Source organism: Lottia gigantea, assembly GCF_000327385.1.
Source record: "Lottia gigantea unplaced genomic scaffold LOTGIsca_21, whole genome shotgun sequence".
NCBI classification, from domain to species: domain Eukaryota; kingdom Metazoa; phylum Mollusca; class Gastropoda; family Lottiidae; genus Lottia; species Lottia gigantea.
Window position 1 is genome coordinate 2,862,256 of NW_008708458.1, and position 22,445 is coordinate 2,884,700.

General features: G+C 33.8%; 1 protein-coding gene across 1 annotated transcript; it reads right to left on the bottom strand.

Moving 5' to 3' along the window:
* Positions 1-4,332: 4,332 nt before the first annotated feature.
* LOTGIDRAFT_231748 (hypothetical protein) lies at positions 4,333-20,929 on the bottom strand (the record flags this gene model as incomplete). The annotated part of the gene is made up of 15 exons (XM_009054231.1): positions 4,333-5,292; positions 5,535-5,636; positions 5,975-6,052; positions 9,188-9,270; positions 9,935-10,026; positions 11,301-11,420; positions 12,191-12,321; positions 12,651-12,720; positions 13,517-13,631; positions 16,846-17,157; positions 19,273-19,376; positions 19,650-19,830; positions 20,141-20,297; positions 20,452-20,509; positions 20,886-20,929. 15 exons carry the CDS (start codon positions 20,927-20,929, stop codon positions 5,032-5,034), a joined length of 1,908 nt encoding a protein of 635 aa, XP_009052479.1. The 3' UTR covers positions 4,333-5,031.
* Between the last annotated feature and the right edge of the window lie 1,516 nt (positions 20,930-22,445).

Below are 22,445 nucleotides of genomic sequence, written 5' to 3' on the forward strand. Positions count from 1 at the left end.
GTTGTCGCTATCCTTTCTTAAACCCATTTTGTGGGGTATATAAAGCTAAAATACCAACTAGCAAGTCGCAACCACGTAAATGAAAAGTCCTAGAACGGCAAACCGAGGTTTCAAACAATGAGAACGAAGCTCAGGATGAGAATAATTATAGAAGAAACAATCAATTGATTATTAGGCCTATCAAAGACTCTCCGTACTGTTTTGGAGTGGATATTTCGACTTCAATTATGATTATTTGCAAAATGGTGATTAAGTGGTGTGGTAGTAGCATTAGATAATATAATCAATAATTATATAAATCAAATAAATGATCAGTACGAAACTGCCAGTGTTAGTAGGCCTACGCCTACTCAACTGTCGTACTCGTACTGACTACTGTCTCAGTCTCCAGCCACATTGAGTTCGGAATTTAATTTTTTTCTCTGATGTAACAAATATTCAAAATATAATTGTCAAATGCATGCCATGTCTGAGAATGCCTTTGGAAAATTTTCCATTTGAAAAGGCCTGCACATAACCTACTTCCCCCCTAGATCAAATAATTATTGTCAACTTACCATTGTTACTTTTTTCATTATATTAAATAGGCTTAGATTGAATGGTTTGGCTGTCCCAACAAAACAAGCCACTCCACCCAATTCCAATTCAACTTTGCCTAAACCACTTCAAAGATCTACAACAGTCAAGTTGGGGAAAAGGAGGATTATTGAAGAGCTAAATAGGAAGATCAGTGACAGTGCCAATAACAGAGAAAGTGAGATGCTCAGTTGTAAGAATGAAATGGTGGCGCCTGAATGTACAACAGTTCCTCAAGACCTCCATGTAAACTTTTTATCATACATGTATACATGTAAATCTTAAACATGGGCTTTTCATAATTATTTATAAAAATTCATATTTGTATGTCATTGTTGATTTATTTGAATATTGTTTAACATCTTTTGTAACCTGTAGTAACCCGTACATCTTTTTCTTTCCATCACTTGTGTATATATTTTAACAATATATCGAAATATTATGTAAATTATACTGATTTTTTCTGACTTCGTTCATACCTCGACTTTGTATAATGATCTTATTCTGACCCAGTTTATTATTATAAAAAACATAATCACAAATAGTTCAGTTTATATGCAGATAAGTTAAGTTCTTGATAATCTTGTGTAAGTTTTGGCTTGTCAGTTGTAAATTGTCAATTATTCTACCCTGAAATTAAATGAACTTTTTGTGTTAAGTTAATAATGGTAATGATCGTACATTTTTTGTGTGATTTCATTCAATGAAACCAAGGGACAAACCAAGTGCTATTTCGTTTTTATCTGCACAAATGAGGGCAGCTTGATTGAAAGTGTCCTCATTTAATGTGATGTTACATACGAGACATTCTCCTACTCAAAGTGGAGGCTAGAAGGGTTGTTGGGCTATTTTAAAAATTTTGAATAACCTTAATGAAAAAGACAAGTTAATCAATGCTTTATTCTAAAGCAGGCATGTTTATTTTTTGCATTCTAGACCCTTTAAATGTGTACAGATCTTCTCGACCTGGTGGAGGAAAATGTGCACGGATACAACAGACGACACATGCTGGCAAAACAACTCTGACATCTTTTCCTGAGTAACCCCAGCACCATCGCACAAATTGTCTATAAGCTGTCGGTATCTCTCATCCTGTCTACCACTAAAAGCATGTCGACCATATTGCTGCTTGTACCCTAACCATGCTACTTCCAAAACAATTTGATTAAAGCATAAAGGTTCCATTCCCGGATGATCAGTTATACATTCAATCCGCTGCCCTGTTGAGTCTTCATGCTGTGTGATCTTTGCTTGCGACGTGGTGGTCTCCTGGCAGCAACGACATTGCAAAGCTTCACCCATTGGTTGACAGCTTCCACACTACACCTGAAAAAGGAAGAATACATATTGTATTAATGTTCTTAAATATAGTATAAGTCCATGTATAGTCATTACAGTAAGTATTGTCGTTAGGCATACTGTCGTAGGCACAAAACATTACAATATGCACCCTTTGTAACTGAGATTTATAGGCCACAGGCAGTCCTATTTATCTCAAACCTTCAATATATCCACGTTAAGTCTTGATGTAGGCTACAGATTTATCGACTCTCGGCTCGACTTACACATTTCTTTTTTTAATCAACAGGGCGAGGTCAGGACTTTAATATTAAACTCATTAAAAAAAAAAATAGCACCTGTCCACACTAGCCTAGTGTTGATCTTAGATATAACTCACTATTTATCCTCGAAATCGGTTAGACATGGTCATAATAATCTGACCATTATTACTAAGCATTAAGGGTAGGATTTGCTTATTATTCTTACGATCGACCTTAAGCTGCCACGCCCAACCTTCACCACCACTGTCACTCATGCCAGCTTCTTCTTCGACAGAAGCATGTGATTTGCCTAAATCAGTTGACTCTGAAGAGGTATCCGATGTTTCGCCATGTGGAATTACCGATTCCATTTTGACGTATGTTCTGGGTATGACGTCATTGACGCGACGTGATAACAAAGCGCGCCATTTTATAGGCAATTCTAGGAAAGTCCGTATTTTTTCCATTTTTGAGAAAAGTAACTTTTGGCAAATTTTTAAAAAAATTTTTTGTAAAAGATTAACAATCCAGGAGATATTCCACACATTTAAAAACAATCTAAATCTGCACTACCCCTTTAAATAAGTGTTTGGGTGGAAGCATTAATCCTGTCATAATGACGCCATAACCATTGCCACGTCATTATAGTGGTGCCGTATAACGGAGTTGTAAAGTAAAAACAAGCGGTTTCAAGTGGATGCCAAGTTGTTTCCTGTTGTGATCTGTTTCAGGTTCAGCACCAGCACCAACCAGATATTCTTGTGCGATCCCAAAAATGAAAATCTCCGCAATTGTGCCTTCTAGAGTCACGTTTCTAATTATTGCACATTTTTAACTGTGCCACTATTCGTTTTGCAAAAATGTTCAAATTTGTATTAAATAATTCACTACACATTTAGGTCATATGCATTGTTGCAGCAACTATTGCAGTTTCTTACAAACTTGGTCAATGTACCCGGCGACCAGTACCAGAATTTTTTTAAAGGCATACATCTTGAGGCAATATTCCCGAGATTTTCTTTAAACAATTCCCTGATGTACCATCATTGAATTTTTGCCTTTTCAAAAAAGAAGCATACGGATGAAAATATTATCGCAGATTAGTTTTGTTTGGGGTTACACCTTGAGATCTTCAGTGTACCGTGTGCCCCCAGCCAGTGGCGGAGCCAAAGGGGGGTAGAGGGTCGGCCGCCCCCTTCGCTGCACCGAAAGCAAGTTTTTCGGGTAAAATCCCATAATAAGTTTAGAAATTCTCAGGTATTTCGCCCCCCACCCTCTCTCGTAAACCTGGATCCGCCACTGTCCCCAGCCGACAGTGAAACACAGTGCCCATCCTTAGTAAATAGTGGGGGGAGAGGCGGCAGCCTCCATCGCAGCCCCGAAGACATTTTTTTCGGGCAAAAATCTCTTAACCAGGTTAGAAATTCGGACAATATCAGATATTTCGCTCCCGTCGGGAGTAAACCTGGCTCCGCCATTGCATTCATTATATCTTTCACCTTATTGTATTGTTTATTTACATGTTATGCTGCACCCAAATGTTATCTTGAAAAGACTCTAGTGTATGACAAAAACCATTCGTATGACGCGACTAACGTAGCCTATTTGACTAAAAATCTGACCTACTATCAATTAGACGCCTCTATTTTAGGAACCAACCATCCCAGATGACAACGAGTTTGGGGCTTTAACTTATCCTTGGCAATCACTTAATATATTTCAGTGGTGTCCTTTCATCTATCACATCCCGTGGCTACGTCCAGACCTTCGTACAGGAGAAAATGAACTTGCAAAGAAATTTACATTTTTTAAAAGGATACTACCTCTTAGAATGGACAGAAAATTAAAGTCTTCAACTTGATCAACAAGTGTATATATTCACCAGTTAGACTGACCAAGTACCATGACTAAAGAATAAAAACTCTATGTATTATGATATATCCATTAAACAAAAAAATTATTCAACCAAGCTTCTAAGTATGTTTAATGAATGTTTACCAGTTTTATGGATCATAGAGGGATTCTTTTGTATCGTTATGACACCAGGTAAGTCCACTGATACAAAAAGGACCATTTTAACAACATTTCAAAATATCAATTTTTGGCCTTCCTAAGAGGTAGTATACCTTTAAGGTAGGCATGGGTTGACAGCTCATGGAGCTTGTAAATAGCATGTGCTTTTTGCTTATAATAGTGAATATATTCTGCATCAGTTATTTCATTGAATTTGAATTTTATTTTTTATTTATTCACTGTTGAGTAATATATCATAAAATGATTTTAAAAAATAAATAATATCAAAATATAGTGTTACATACGGTACATTACTAATCCCAGTTAAAAATGTAAAACATGAGTTATTCTCCTTAGATTTTCATCAATTTTTGAAAAGCATACATGAATGCTTTTTACACTCAGAGTAAATTCCCTCTGTCCTAATTGAAGATGATGACATTTGAAGCAGGTAACTGTATTTGTACAAAATATATATATTTGTATAAAAACCATCTGATTAAAATGCCAATCTGGATGTTTCGTTTCATGTTCGATCTGAGGGTTACTACACTCATCATTCAGGATCTGACTTAATTATTCTTAAACTTGTGTTCAGTCAAATTTTTGCCCAGTAATGTCAGTAGCTGTCCTACTATATGCTATTCAATTAAACTGCTGACTATGTAAGTCAATGATTTAAATGAAATATCCCAGAATTCTTCATAAAGGAAAGAAATATTTTATGAACAGAGGATAATTATGATTGGTTGAATATTATATAACCCTGAACATGAGATACATAACAATTTCGTCAGATCATGGTTGGCAAGTGAAGTCAACTACAGAAAAAAACCTGAATCGAAAGACTCGGAGGGGCATTTTAATAAGATTGCAAAAAAACAGACAAAAATAAAGAATTTTAAGATTGAGGGAAGAGAAGAGACAGAGAGACAAAAATCGGTTGTTCAGCGTTTTCAACTTTTAAACTGCCACTGCGACTAGTTTTCTCTCCCAGACCAAATTTATGAGACATGACACCAGTAGTCTGCTGATGTAATTGATGTGTGTTATCATAGTGGTTCACTGTAATGTTGTATCTAACCATACGATCTGGTCTCATAGAAAATGTCTGACGTTCACATTGACGGAAACTCAATACTGGATCACCTGGCTTCAATCTCTTTAATATAAATATAGTTAATGAATTAATGAAGGTTTAAATATCTACTTTTTTTTATCAGTTTGGGCTGTTGATTCTCAATAACAATTTCCAGTTAGAAAAAATCATCACAAAGCATTCAATATTCAGAGCTGATGAAACAAGGATGTAGATCATTTTCATTAGCCTGAACATTTCTATCCAGGAATAAAGGTAACAATTTTCAATAAGAAAAGGATTAAAACAGCTGAAAACCAACCAACCTGTAAAGAGACGACGTATGTTTTACAGTTTCCTTGTCTCACTGCTTTCAATTCAAAATGGAAGCCATGAAGAGAAATAATCTCAGAATGGTAATGTGGTTCCTGGAAAAAAATAAAACATAAAATTTTTCGTTTTGTGTTGCATGTCATTGTATTCTGATAAGGCTTTTCAGCTTTTCAGATTTTTCTTTCATCAGTAGGCCTACTTAAAGTTGCAGACTCATGATCTAATTTCTTTTTCATGTCTTAAGTTGGGTGGATAAAAAGAGAATTATTTGTAGCCTACTTGAAGTAGCTGTAAGACTGATTTTCTATTCTTTTTTTCTATCAATGGATTATGATACCAGGTAATACTTTTGCAGTATGGGAAAGTGAACTAGTTTTTAACTCACTGAGTCAACCAAGCTCCGTATAAAAAAGAATTTATTTAGACGACTCACTGTATCTATTATAAAACCATATCTTATAGCTGATTGGTTGAAATTTTTGAATGAAGGCATGTCACCTCCGGCTTGTAGCTAAAATAATATAAAGTTAACAATATGATTCAATGGATCTGGTATTTTAATTTTATCACTCCTGATAGTGGATGTCAACAAACTTATAATGATAGATTAAAGATGGGTACCTTGATTTTCATTCATGAAAATGAAGATAGCTTGCCAGGCAAGGTAACATACGCCCACTGGCAGCTGTCAGAAATGATTAAACAGTCTTTAGTGACTACAGGGTTGCACAATATAGCTAATAGAGTGAAACGTCAAGTCAGACACGATATTTCGGTGAAATATTATCCGATCATCGCGAAAATCGATAGGGATCATCTTCATAATGACATTGACATACAAAAAGATAGCTTGCCAGGCAAGGTAACATACCCCCACTGGCAGCTGTCAGAAACGATTAAACAGTCTTTAGTGACTACAGGGTTGCACAATATAGCTAATAGAGTGAAACGTCAAGTCAGACACGATATTTCAGTGAAATATTATCCGATCATCGCGAAAATCGATAGGGATCATCTTCATAATGACATTGACATACAAAATAAAAATCAAGAGAATCTGTAAAGAATTGTAGCCTGTAGAGTGAGCACGAGTTGCACAATATAGCTAATAGAGTAAAACGTCAGGTCAGACACGATATTTCGGTGAAAAATTATCCGATCATCATGAAAATCGATAGATCATCATGAAAATCAATAGGGATCATCTTCATAACGACATAGACATACAAAATAAAAATCAAAAGAATCTGTAAAGAATTGTAGCCTGTAGAGTGAGCACAAGTTGCACAATATAGCTAATAGAGAAAAACATCAAGTCAGACACGATATTTCGGTGAAAAATTATCCGATCATCACGAAAATCAATAGGGATCATCTTCATAATGACATTGACACACAAAATAAAAATCAAAAGAATCTGTAAAAAATTGTAGCCTGTAGAGTGAGCACGAGTTGCACAATATAGCTAATAGAGAAAAACGTCAAGTCAGACACGATATTTCGGTGACAAATTATCCGATCATCACGAAAATCAATAGGGATCATCTTCATAATGACATTGACACACAAAATAAAAATCAAAAGAATCTGTAAAAAATTGTAGCCTGTAGAGTGAGCACGAGTTGCACAATATAGCTAATAGAGTAAAACGTCAAGTCAGACATGATATTTCGGTGAAAAATTATCCGATCATCACGAAAATCAATAGGGATCATCTTCATAATGACATTGACACACAAGATAAAAATCAAAAGAATCTGTAAACAATTGTAGCCTGTAGAGTGAGCACGAGTTGCACAATATAGCTAATAGAGTAAAACGTCAGGTCAGACACGATATTTCGGTGAAAAATTATCCGATCATCACGAAAATCAATAGGGATCATCTTCATAAAGACATTGACACACAAAATAAAAATCAAAAGAATCTGTAAAGAATTGTAGCCTGTAGAGTGAGCACGAGTTGCACAATATAGCTAATAGAGTAAAACGTCAGGTCAGACACGATATTTCGGTGAAAAATTATCTGATCATCACGAAAATCGATAGGGATCATCTTCATAATGACATTGACATACGAAATAAAAATCAAAAGAATCTGTAAACAATTGTAGCCTGTAGAGTGAGCATCAGTTGCACAATATAGCTAATAGAGTGAAACGTCAGGTCAGACACGATATTTCGGAGAAAAATTATCCGATCATCACGAAAATCAATAGGGATCATCTTCATAATGACATTGACACACAAAATAAAAATCAAAAGAATCTGTAAACAATTGTAGCCTGTAGAGTGAGCACGAGTTGCACAATATAGCTAATAGAGTAAAACGTCAGGTCAGACACGATATTTCGGTGAAAAATTATCCGATCATCACGAAAATCAATAGGGATCATCTTCATAATGACATTGACACACAAAATAAAAATCAAAAGAATCTGTAAAAAATTGTAGCCTGTAGAGTGAGCACGAGTTGCACAATATAGCTAATAGAGAAAAACGTCAAGTCAGACACGATATTTCCGTGAAAAATTATCCGATCATCACGAAAATCAATAGGGATCATCTTCATAACAACATTAACATACAAAATAAAAATCAAAAGAATCCATAAAGAACTGTAGCCTGTAGAGTGAGCACGAGCCAAATGTGAACGGACGGACGGACGGACCGACGGGGTGATTACAATATACACCCATCTTAAATGTGGGCGTATAAAAATGCTAATATGAATAGAAAGTAGAGGTGTTCTAATGACTGGGAAAAATACCAGTTTGTCTCTCAAGAAATTAGGTCAAGAACACATGCATAATCTTTCTAAGTGGCCGGTGTTTACACAATGATATGAATACAGTATTAAGTTATGTTTGCTGAAAAATCATGCTGATGACCTGTGCAGAACACACATATATTTCACAGATTTAAAGATATATACTTATATGAATAGAAAGTAGGGGTGTTCTAATGAATTGGAAAAAAACCAGTTTGTCTCACATGTCCATAATTAATTCATCATTAGCTCAATTAGAAGAGAATTACCAGCAGAATTCAAATGAGTGACCGATCAAGAAAGGTCAAAAAGTCTTTTTTTGTTTATCCAGACTGTACATACATGGACATTTATGATTGGTTAAAACTCTTAATTATATGCAATAAGATAATAATGATATGATTAAGAATACATGATAATTCATGAGAAACACCAATTAATCAAATAGTTTGCTTAATTTCACACTAAAAAATACAGAAACCATCTTTAAATGATCATAGACAGATACCCATATGAAAAAGTTTAATTTCAAAATAGGGATTATGACAAACTCACTGTTGCTTAGCAATTATGAAGAGTTTCTCAATAATCAGATAACCAAATTTCAAATATGATGTGCCTGTTTGCATGTCAAGCTATTACAAACTCAGTCTAATATAGCTAGACAATGTGGACATGAATACTTCTACAAGCTTACAACATTTTTTATCTCTCATTAAATACTATACTGGGCAATCCTAAAATAGTGGCTTCAATCAATATGAAATAATGCTAAAGAAAATACAAACATACAACTCCCTTAATTATCTTTTCATGGACAAATCTGATATATTTTGAGACGTTTGAAAGTGCTGTTTAAAGGGAGGAGACTACTTACAGAATTATAATGTTGAGATAACAGATCAACTAGCCATTTCTGGGGTATAATATTAGTCATCTGCATATCTTGTACATTACAAGCTGAAACATAATTGAAAGATATATTATGGCTAAAGATCTGACGCATACATTGTGAAATTAAATACAAAGATGTGAACAAATTAAGGATTTCCATAATTAGTGCGTAAAATCTTAATAGATGTATAAATATTCACTTCAACCACAACCAATTTCTAAATAACAATATTACTTCAGGTTCTTTTTCAATTAAATCTTAAAGGGACAAGTAGGCCATTGTTTTGACCAATCATACTTTATTCTCAGAAAATGGACTTTTATAGTGAAGCTAATCAGTTATAGTGTTAAAACCTCACTGTCGAAATTTGAGACTTCATATCCAAGTGTGTTGAAAGTTAAAATGATGACTTGTCAATTTAAGATACTCGGTGATATATAGAAAAGACATATATAGAAAAAGTGTGTAAAATATCTAGTTTGAATTATTTTTAAAGGAATTATGTGATTTTCGTACATTTCTAGTACTTCTGATATATTCAAGAATAAAATAAACCCCCCAAAATGGAACACCTGTCTCTGTAACAAAATTTTTATAAACTTAATGAAACTTTTGCCAGTAAGGAACTGCTATCTCATGTTTGATTCTGTGGGGATGTGAATAGGCTTAGGACATAGAAAACAGAAGAAACACAGATAATTAAATTGAGAAATGAGAATGTTGACTTACTATCAGTGATACCATGTAATCGCAGAGCTGAAAACAAGGGGGCATAACTCTGTCCTTCTTCCTTCTCAATCAAACTTGAAGATTTTGATAAGCTGAAAAAAAATCAAACAGAACCAAAGTACAGTAAGTTTATGTCTGGACAATTTCCACAATAACTATAAGGCGTGTACAATCACTGTCAATAGTCTTTAGTCAGACATATTCAAAAAAAAAATAACAATCAAGTGGTAACAAAGTGTGCACTATACTCAGAAATATACAGTATGTGATTTCCATCATTGCTGGGTGAAATCAAGTAAGATCTTATTTAGCAGATGTTTCTCATATATAAAATACTCAATAAGATGGCTGGTTCATATAGATCAATTTTCAATATCAAGACTTAGCTGAGGTGCAATTTAAATAGTCAGCTTAGTCATATTTTGCAGCTAGTTTAGCAAAATTCAATATTTAGACTTACAATATAGTAGAAAATGAAATGAATGGGGTTTTACGTCCTACTTTTCTGCACCATTAAGATGGGCAACGCCATGCAGGGTGTAATGAGGGAAACGACTAGATGCTTTTTTCATGTCAGCCCCTCGTACAGGCATGACTGACAGGGGGAAACCTGGTTGAAAAACCTTCAGGTTAGCGAGGAAGCGTCTTAACTCACTGAGCCACCGCTGAGTAAACTCAGTGAACAGTATTACGAAGTTAATAACAAGAATATTCTACAGTAGGTGTAGGACCTGGGATAATTTGGCCTTTCCCCAAATTTGAAATTTTTTGGGTAATGAGGCATAGTCGTTCTATTCATTCGATTCTCCATGATTAAAAAAGATTGGTAGCAAAACCTCCCAAAGAGAAAATTACAAAATAGTAAGGGTGTATAGGTATCATAGGAAGGTTTTATAGGGTGAAGGGGTAAGAAAGAAAAGAAAGACAAGAAAAAAATATATTTTACAAGGATAACAACTTAGGTTCATAGTTAAGGATCCTTTCAAGTAAACCTCTTTAGATTGGATTTGGTTATGATTCCATATGCAAAGAAAGAAAGAAACAGACAAACAAACAAATATATTTTACAAGAATAACAACTTAGGTTCACAGTTAAGAATCCTTTCTACCAGCTGGTCTTTGGCCAAACCTCTTGGCATTGATCTTTCCCAGGTTATCTGTACCCATTTACAGCTTGGTCAACTGGAATTATGATGGAAGATGACTTATTCAAGTCACTAGACTATCACACGTAACCAAGCAAATGACGCCATGTTAAGAACCAACGCTCTAAGCGACTGTGCCATAGAAACGCATCAATCAAGGATTTTGAAAGGGGTTTTGGAAAGAAAAAAAGTTGAAAATCCCTGTTGTAGGAGTTACTCACCTATTAAAGAAAGACAATATAGAGCTATGGGAAGGCATCAAATGTAAATCAGGATTAAGTTGAAAGAAAACCCAATAAGCTAGAGTTTTATACACACTGTATTCATTGTACACAAACAATCTGAAAAACAAAGAATAAACAAATAGAAAGGACCACTAGGAATTTTAAGTTGTAACATTACAGTTGAGTAATTCTAGAAAACACAGGCACAGGCATATAGCTGTAACCTCTAGAGAGTATTTTTTTTTGCAGTTAGTTAGATTAAAATATTATAATTGGAAATTATCGGTCATTTTGAGCAGCCCTGTCGGTCATATCCGGCATATAGAGCCAAATCAACAGCGCTGATTGTAATGTATCTTCAGAACCTAAAAGATTTAATTAATTTCAAGTAAACCTCTTTAAATTGAGAAATGATTTAATTGCATACGTATCCATATGCAAAGCAAGAAAGAAACAAACAAACAATTAGTCCCTGGCCAAACCTCTTTGCATTGCTCTTTCCCGGATTATCCTAACCTATTTACAACTGGGTCAACTGGAAATTTGAGTGAAGATGACTTATTCAATGTCATCAGAGTATCACACACCGATTGAGAATTGAACCCAGTCGCCATTTGTAACAAGCAATTGTTTTCTTTCAGCTATCAATGTCTCCAATTTATATCAAATTTAAGAAACCCTTCTAAAATCCCATTTAAAGACCCATCAACAGTTGAAAGAGAGCAGACTAATCCCTCTGTCCTGGCAAAAATGCCCTCATTGCACCCCGCATGTCGTTGTCCGTCTTCATTAGCCATCATGGAGTAGAAAAGTAGGATGTAAAACTCCATTCATTTCATTTCATTATCCCATTAAAGAATGACAATCTACCAATCCAATAATCTTACCTATTAGATCGTAATATTTTCTGTAGTAATTCTAAAGGAACATCTCGAAGTTGAATCTGACTGGCTACATGTGGTATTAAGTTTAACTCTAACCATCTTTCACAAGCATCTGTTAAGATATCTTGATCATACTGAAATAAAACACTTGATACATTATTGTATAAAACATACATGTATTAGCTAAATAAGATCATTTTACAGATAAGCTTACTTCTAGAATAATTATTGTTTTGAACTTTTCAATGTGGTTCTCAGTGTGATGAAATGTTGAAAGTAAAAAAATATTCAAGAAATTGTCTTATTTATCTATAAATTGTGCTCCTGATATGCAATTTTGAAGTTGATATTAGCCAGATAACCCTCACTTCAGGAATATTTTAATGGAGCTTGAATTCAGATTCAAAGTTTTGGACTTCAACCAATGAGCTTAAAGTAAGTATAATGTGAATTTAAGGCCAACCTTAGAAGCAGCTTGATGGTATTTACATACTGTTCTGTTGTTAATATGGCTTAGTATCATCTCTTTACATCTAAAATTTCAAATTAAAATTGTATTCATGTTCATGTTGCAAATAACAGCTTTACTATCATGACAATTATGAGACATTGACTAAGTGACAGAGTCAAATGAAAGAAGCCATGACATGTGAAAGTGTCAAGTGACAGTGGAAATGACAAGTGAGATCAACATTGACATGTGGCAGTGTCAAGTGGCAATGGCCAGTGATAGCTGCAATGAAACTGATAATGTCAAGTGACAGTGACATCAGTAATAACAAGTGACAAAAGCAATAACAAGTGACAGTGTCATGTGACAACAGCCATGATTATATGACTGTTTCAGCCGCAATGATAATTGACATCAACAATGACAGTTGACAGTGTCATATGTCAGCAGTCATGACAAGTGTCAGCAGTCATGACAAGTGTCAGCAGTCATGACAAGTGTCAGCAGTCATGACAAGTGTCAGCAGTCATGACAAGTGTTAGCAGTCATGACAAGTGTCAGCAGTCATGACAAGTGTTAGCAGTCATGACAAGTGTTAGCAGTTATGACAAGTGTCAGCAGTCTGATAAGTGAAAGCTATTTGCAAAAAGAACAACAAACCAACAGTTCAATAGCTCATAGATTAAAAATCAAGAATTCACACGTGTGTCTGAATCTATCTCAGTCAGTGCATTGTATACATGAATTGCCATTTCCCTATTATTTGAGTCAACCTAGCAGGAGATGGCCCACACCATCCAGTAATGATCAGGCCTAGGACAAGCTGGTACAAAAGATCCTTAAGATATACAAATTATTTTGATTTTAGTTTTCCCTACCTATCCATTAGTTGTTTAAAGCCTAAAACACAGGCTGCAGCTAAGATAGAACCTGCTTCTTCTTCTGGTATTACTATATCATCACTATATAGACTGCCTAGAGCTATAGCCATTGCTGAAATATAATAAACATCACTATATAGACTGCCTGGAGCTATAGCCATTGCTGGAATATAATAAACATCACTATATAGACTGCCTAGAGCTATAGCCATTGCTGGAATATAATAAACATCACTATATAGACTACCTAGAGTTATAGCCATTGCTGAAATATAATAAACATCTCTATATAGACTACCTAGAGCTATAGCCATTGCTGAAATATAATAAACATCACTATATAGACTACCTAGAGCTATAGCCATTGCTGGAATATAATAAACATCACTATATAGACTACCTAGAGCTATAGCCATTGCTGGAATATAATAAACATCACTATATAGACTGCCTAGAGTTATAGCCATTGCTGAAATATAATAAACATCTCTATATAGACTACCTAGAGCTATAGCCATTGCTGAAATATAATAAACATCACTATATAGACTGCCTAGAGCTATAGCCATTGCTGGAATACAATAAACATCACTATATAGACTACCTAGAGCTATAGCCATTGCTGGAATATAATAAACATCACTATATAGACTACCTAGAGTTATAGCCATTGCTGGAATATAATAAACATCACTATATAGACTACCTAGAGTTATAGCCATTGCTGAAATATAATAAACATCTCTATATAGACTACCTAGAGCTATAGCCATTGCTGAAATATAATAAACATCACTATATAGACTGCCTAGAGCTATAGCCATTGCTGGAATACAATAAACATCACTATATAGACTACCTAGAGCTATAGCCATTGCTGGAATATAATAAAGATCACTATATAGACTACCTAGAGCTATAGCCATTGCTGGAATATAATAAACATCACTATATAGACTACCTACAGCTATAGCCATTGCTGAAATATAATAAACATCTCTATATAGGCTGCCTAGAGCTATAGCCATTGCTGAAATATAATAAACATCACTATATAGACTACCTGGAGCTATAGCCATTGCTGGAATATAATAAACATCACTATATAGACTGCCTAGAACTATAGCCATTGCTGGAATATAATAAACATCACTATATAGACTACCTGGAGCTATAGCCATTGCTGAAATATAATAAACATCTCTATATAGACTACCTAGAGCTATAGCCATTGCTGAAATATAATAAACATCACTATATAGACTACCTGGAGCTATAGCCATTGCTGGAATATAATAAACATCACTATATAGACTACCTAGAGTTATAGCCATTGCTGAAATATAATAAACATCACTATATAGACTACCTAGAGCTATAGCCATTGCTGAAATATAATAAACATCACTATATAGACTACCTAGAGCTATAGCCATTGCTGAAATATAATAAACATCACTATATAGACTACCTAGAGCTATAGCCATTGCTGGAATATAATAAACATCACTATATAGACTGCCTAGAGTTATAGCCATTGCTGAAATATAATAAACATCTCTATATAGACTACCTAGAGCTATAGCCATTGCTGAAATATAATAAACATCACTATATAGACTGCCTAGAGCTATAGCCATTGCTGGAATACAATAAACATCACTATATAGACTACCTAGAGCTATAGCCATTGCTGGAATATAATAAACATCACTATATAGACTACCTAGAGTTATAGCCATTGCTGGAATATAATAAACATCACTATATAGACTACCTAGAGTTATAGCCATTGCTGAAATATAATAAACATCTCTATATAGACTACCTAGAGCTATAGCCATTGCTGAAATATAATAAACATCACTATATAGACTGCCTAGAGCTATAGCCATTGCTGGAATACAATAAACATCACTATATAGACTACCTAGAGCTATAGCCATTGCTGGAATATAATAAACATCACTATATAGACTGCCTAGAGTTATAGCCATTGCTGAAATATAATAAACATCTCTATATAGACTACCTAGAGCTATAGCCATTGCTGAAATATAATAAACATCACTATATAGACTACCTAGAGCTATAGCCATTGCTGAAATATAATAAACATCACTATATAGACTACCTAGAGCTATAGCCATTGCTGGAATATAATAAACATCACTATATAGACTGCCTAGAGTTATAAACATTGCTGAAATATAATAAACATCTCTATATAGACTACCTAGAGCTATAGCCATTGCTGGAATATAATGAACATCACTATATAGACTACCTGGAGCTATAGCCATTGCTGGAATATAATAAACATCACTATATAGACTACCTACAGCTATAGCCATTGCTGAAATATAATAAACATCTCTATATAGGCTGCCTAGAGCTATAGCCATTGCTGAAATATAATAAACATCACTATATAGACTACCTGGAGCTATAGCCATTGCTGGAATATAATAAACATCACTATATAGACTGCCTAGAACTATAGCCATTGCTGGAATATAATAAACATCACTATATAGACTACCTGGAGCTATAGCCATTGCTGAAATATAATAAACATCTCTATATAGACTACCTAGAGCTATAGCCATTGCTGAAATATAATAAACATCACTATATAGACTACCTGGAGCTATAGCCATTGCTGGAATATAATAAACATCACTATATAGACTACCTAGAGTTATAGCCATTGCTGGAATATAATAAACATCACTATATAGACTACCTAGAGCTATAGCCATTGCTGAAATATAATAAACATCACTATATAGACTACCTGGAGCTATAGCCATTGCTGAAATATAATAAACATCACTATATAGACAACCTGGAGCTATAGCCATTGCTGGAATATGATGAACATCACTGTATAGACTGCCTAGAGTTATAGCCATTGCTGAAATATAATAAACATCTCTATATAGACTGCCTAGAGTTATAGCCATTGCTGAAATATAATAAACATCACTATATAGACTACCTGGAGTTATAGCCATTGCTGGAATATAATGAACATCACTATATAGACTACCTAGAGCTATAGCCGGGAAAAATGAACAAGGTGTTTAAAGAATATATTAAACCAATCAGGTTAAATATCATCTTTGGATAAAATGACTACTGAACGAACCAGGCTTGTGAATAACGAGTTGATTTTAATGTCAGCAAGGCAAGATACTTTCACTCTTCTGAAACATATGATGCCACACAGTGGCTGGGTTCTTTAACTCATGATCCTTTTCAGAGAATCCACATAGCTAATATTTGGTAAGCTTACATTTATTTTGAAATAAAATCAGTCCTACCTCTTCGAGTGACATTAATATCAGTTATATTAAGAGTTATAATCAATACAGTATTGCCCCGTTTCTTATTCTGGATTCCAAGGTCTGTAGGATGTTCTGTACCAGTTCCATTGCCCTCTACTTTCACTTTGTTGTTCTTATGATAAACACTATCTGATAGGAATTCATCCAGGCCCTCAGTTGAGCTGTTTTTGTGATATACCTGAGTTTTGTCTTGGTTTGCTGCCTGTAATAACTGAGTCAATGTCTCAGACTTCCTGATAAATGGTCGGTGTAATTCCCATTCTGTTTTTAAACACTTCAATACAATATCTACAAAATAAAACAGTTTTGATATATTTTGATTCAAATGTGAAATCACAGGCATATTTGGCTGATTGTTTGACTTTCCTTCTATTTATGTCAAACATTAGAGTTTACTAACAGTTTATTGAATATATAATCCATTATCAGGATTGAAATTCAGGGCCAAACTATTTGAATAATGAGCAAAGTAAGCAGACTCATTGTTCAGGAGTGCAGTAGAAGAATGCAAGCCAATTTGAAGTAATTGTAAAAAAATCAGAAAACCTGTTTACAATCCCTTTAACATGATATGCAATGTTTGCTAGATTTTTTTAACATGTTACTGTGTTCATTGTCATCATAAGGTTAGTTGAATTGGACATGAGGGGTGGGGGTTATAATTCATATTATAGGAGTGTAGCATAAGGAACTCAACTAATAATACCGGTTTGCACATATTCTATGTTCTGCATGATGACTAGAGGCAATTCTGTTAAGATTGTGATTTGCCACCTTTGTAAAGGCCAGACATCCCAGATTTGTTTAAAGATTCTCAATTCTAAATGTTAGTTCAATGACTGTGACTATGTTAAAGATGCGTTTCCTTATTTTTTGGTGTCAAAGTAAGCAAACTATTCGATTCGATTCAATGAATTAATTATGGACATGTGAGAAAACTGCTATGTTTCCAAGTCATTTGAACACCTCTACTTTCTATTCTACTAGTATTAGCATTTTCATTTTCGTAAATGAAAATAAGGGAACCCATCTTTGAAGGTAATTTGTAAGAAATGTTGGACATCTAAACGACAGTCGCATTTTATAATTGAGTAAATTCATAAAACCAACTAAATCATAGAAGGTAAATCTGAATTTATTGTTTAATTGCCTGGCCAAGAAATCAGGTAAAGAAACTTTGCATTATTTTATAAAAATAAATCAGTGCATAACCGTTCTAAGTGGCGGGTGTTTACACAATGATGATGACCTGTGCAAAACACTATAACACCCATATAATTCACAGATTTAAAGATGGGTTCCCTTATATGCTGATACTGATATGAATAGAAAGTAGAGGTGTTTAAATGACTTGGAAAAAAACCAGTTTGTCTCACATGTCCATAATTAATTCCTCATTAGCCTAATTAGAAGAGGATTACCAGCAGAATTCAAATGAGTGACCGATCAAGAAAGGTCAAAAAGTCTTTTTTTGTTTATCCAGACTGTACATACATGGATATTTATGATTGGTTAAAACTCTTAATTATATACAATAAGAACATAATGATATGATTAAGAATACATGATAATTCATTAGAAACACCAATTAATAAAAAGTTTGCTTAATTTGACACTAAAAAAATACAGAAACCATCTTTAAAAGTGCTAAAATTACATTAAAAAAATTTGTTTGCTTAGAGTAATTCACAATGAAAAGATCTTGTGTGGCTTGCGCAATCCATTAAGATTAGATGAGTTCGCTGGTTCAATGGTACAAATTTAGTATGTTAATTATGTAAATAACCACACCCTTCAAACATATATTGTGCTATTGAAAAACTTTGTATATCTAATTGCCTTGCTTACCATATTCTCCCAGTTTCTCTGCATCTGTAGTAATTGAGGTTGAAAAGATTTCAGTTTAAAGGGATTGTAAAGAGATTTTCTAAAAAAAATTCTGTGTATTGGGGATACTGATAACCTCAATTTGCACCACTCCAATTTTCAGTGAGACATCTGTGGAGCAAGCAATTCAATAACAAAAAGATATTTGATGAAGTCACTAAAAGCAAGGTATGCTTTATAACATTAGGGCCTTCGTAATTAGTGACTTCATCCATAGACATCTGATTGAAAATTGGAATGGTGAAAATTGCTGTTATGAGAAAACATTATTTAGAAAACCTCTTTACAATCCCTTTAAGTCTAGAGGTATTATATTATGAATGCAGTATCACAATTCAAATATTAACATAACTATTAAAGGGATTGTAGGTTTTTCTCCATTTTGGTGGGAGGTTGTAACTTTGCTTTGAGAAATTTAGCAAAGCTAAGCTTAATTTAGGAAAGATGAAAAGTTTTTGATATAACTTTGATAAAAGTTTCATCATTAGTCTGCAAAACATGAACTAAAGAAATTACCTGGGCGTGTAGCTCCTAAAGATTTCTTGGAATGATACATAAATAAATCTCTTGGTGTTGCATTGGCAGGTGTTTTGGGCTTTTCCATTCCAAAAACAGGCATCCTGTAAATACAGAGTATATCTATAATTATGACTCAAAGAACTTCAAATTTTGAATTGTAGAATATTCATTGTTTAACATTGATTTGTATTGTATTGCACATTTAAGAGTGTTTTGATTGGTCTGCATAAATCATGACATTTTTAGTTGGTAATGGACCGAAAATTCACAAAATACAATTAGATCATGAAAGTAATAATTAAGTGCAGTAATCTGCAGAAAAATCATCACCCTTCATCAATTGATTTCTGTACCAATTTAAATTGAATACGTACGTGTGAGATCGCTCCATCACATTATTACTGGCAGGAGAGAACCGAGTTGAAGATTTTATCGGAAGCACTGATATGGAAGAATAATTGGCACATACTGGACGATAGGGTCTATCCTCTGACATGCGATAGCTGTAGACTTGATTAATGTCCGTATTAGTGTTCATTAACTTTGGACTCTCAGCTGAAAGATAATTAAATATTACAGTTTAATGTCTACTGTTTCTTACCATTTAATATCATCATTAGTGAGTTGTCACCAAATTTGCATTGTGACTGACATTGAATGACACTTTTTGTAGAGAAATGCTTATGATTCTCAGGCATTTGAGCTGCCCTTCTGGTCATGTCCAGAATTACAAGCCCTGGTCAGAATGTTCTTCAAAAAAATTAAATTTGTGTGCTATTGTCCATACCTTTGAAACTCATTGCCAACTTTAACCCTCTTATTGGGCTAATGCATTGTGCAATGAGGGAAATTTATCAGCACTTACCTGAGATAATACTCATTATACTGTGGTTCAATGATGTATTGATAGCTTTAATAGCTTGTGTACTGCCTAGTAGATCACTATATAACGACTCTGGTAGTCTCCATCGATTAGTCTGACCAACTTGATTTCTCACACGACATCTTGCCGAAGTTGGAAACTGATTAAAACAAAAATTATCAACGAATACAGAGATTTCATCTAAAAAGTTTGGTTGTTTTATATTAAGATATATCAATTTACATTTCAAAAGTTCATTAATATCTTCTTTTTAAAAAGTTTCATTATTAATTTTATTTTTACATTATTTTTACATCATTTTTACCAGATTTTTCTTTAACAAAGTTTTCATATAAATGTTTTCTTTTCAGGCTGTTATTATATAAGCCTATTATATGAAAAAAAGAAAAAAACTGTAAATAATAAAATAGAAAGAAGAAATAAGAATACCACAAATCTAATGTATTACTTTTGGAATCATATCTCTTAGGTTTCTATTTCTATTTACTACAGACATCACATCTATTAGATTTTTTAAAAGTAAATGATTTACTACAGACATCACATCTATTAGATTTTTTTAAAAGTAAATGATTTACTACAGACATCACATCTATTAGATTTTTTAAAAGTAAATGATTTACTACAGACATCACATCTATTAGATTTTCTAAAACTAAATGATTTACTGCAGACATCGCATCTATTAAACTAAATGATTTACTACAGGCATCATCTAAGGACTTACTGAATTAAGTTTTTACAACTAAATGATTTACTACAAACATTCATTGTAGGTTTCTAAACGTTTTAGCCTACTACAGACATATCTATTAGGTTTAAAACTAAATGATTTACAAGTATACAATGTTACTTATTATCTTCAGTTTTCAGTTGGTATTGCTAAATGCTCATTGGCCTTCATTGTAAAATTCATATTCAATGGGTTTTAAAAACTAAAACTAAGGACATTATATTCATAAAGCTTCCTAAATTAAAATATCTATTTCTGAAAACATCATAATTATTAGATTTGAACATTTTTCAATATTTCTCAAATACTTTCTAATAAAATAACACTTATAAAGTGTCTAAAACTGAATAATTCATAGACATCATGTTTCAAAAAAGACATTACTTTATGATCTACAACATATTTTCACTTTACTGATCGACTAATGTGAATATAAGAGATTAAAATTATAGTCTGTTCTAATAAGTTGTACTCGGTTTTAGTCATCCTTGCGACACTCATATTGATATATAATCCGTTACTGAACTCTTATTAACGTACGTGAATTTGATGAACTCGAAATCAAATAATTTTTTAATCAAATATTGATTGATGTCATTGACCTCCAGCATATAAATGAGAGTTGGATCCAAGTTTAGTCATTACAAAATGGCAAATGCACAAGTTAATATCAGATTTATTCACGCGGAGGCAGACACTTGATCTATTCTGGATATAAGTACAGAGTGAAGAGTACAAAAGAAGACCACATCCATTGAAGGTATTGCACCGGGAGGATGTTCTTCGACATTTTACACCGTCGCCAATGTTCTTCGCTCTTCTAGAGACATCCATAATCACCCCAGAGACGACATTGGACTGCAAGCAGAAGAGTTCCTGGCCAAGTTGAAAACCAAAGTCTGATGCGATTCTAGACCAATCCAAGCAATTTACAACGAGGAAGTTGACAGTAAGTAATATGTCCTTATTCTGTAGATGAATATTATATTTGATATAGTAAGAATAGTAACTGAATAAATTACATGATTAAATTTATTGCCAGCACATAGAAATACAACTTAAATATAAATCCATGTTTCAAATTATTATCATTTGTTTTGTAGAACTTCGATCTGAGGTCAGAGATGTTGTCCCATCAGTACCTACATTTTATGGAGCACATTCAAGCCTCTACTGATCCAGATCCACACTGATTCCCACACTACCACACCAACGCCATGCCATCGAACTTCCAGATATGTTCAGAAAGACAGCCACGATCGACGATTTCCTCCTACATGCTTCAGACGACAACAGTATCCTCATCTTTTCTACCACAGAAAATCTCTGCCACCTTGCCGCCACAGATGTCTACTATTGTGATGGAACATTTAGCATGTGTCCAAAATTGTATTACCAGATTTATACAGTCCACGCTTTTGTTGAGAGAAAGATGCACTCAAAATTATCCAAAAATTCTGCAAGCCATCCGAATCTTTTCACGTTTATAGAGATAAAAAAAAAAGAACAAACAGTCACAGAAGTTATCATTTCACAACTACAGGCTGGTGGTGC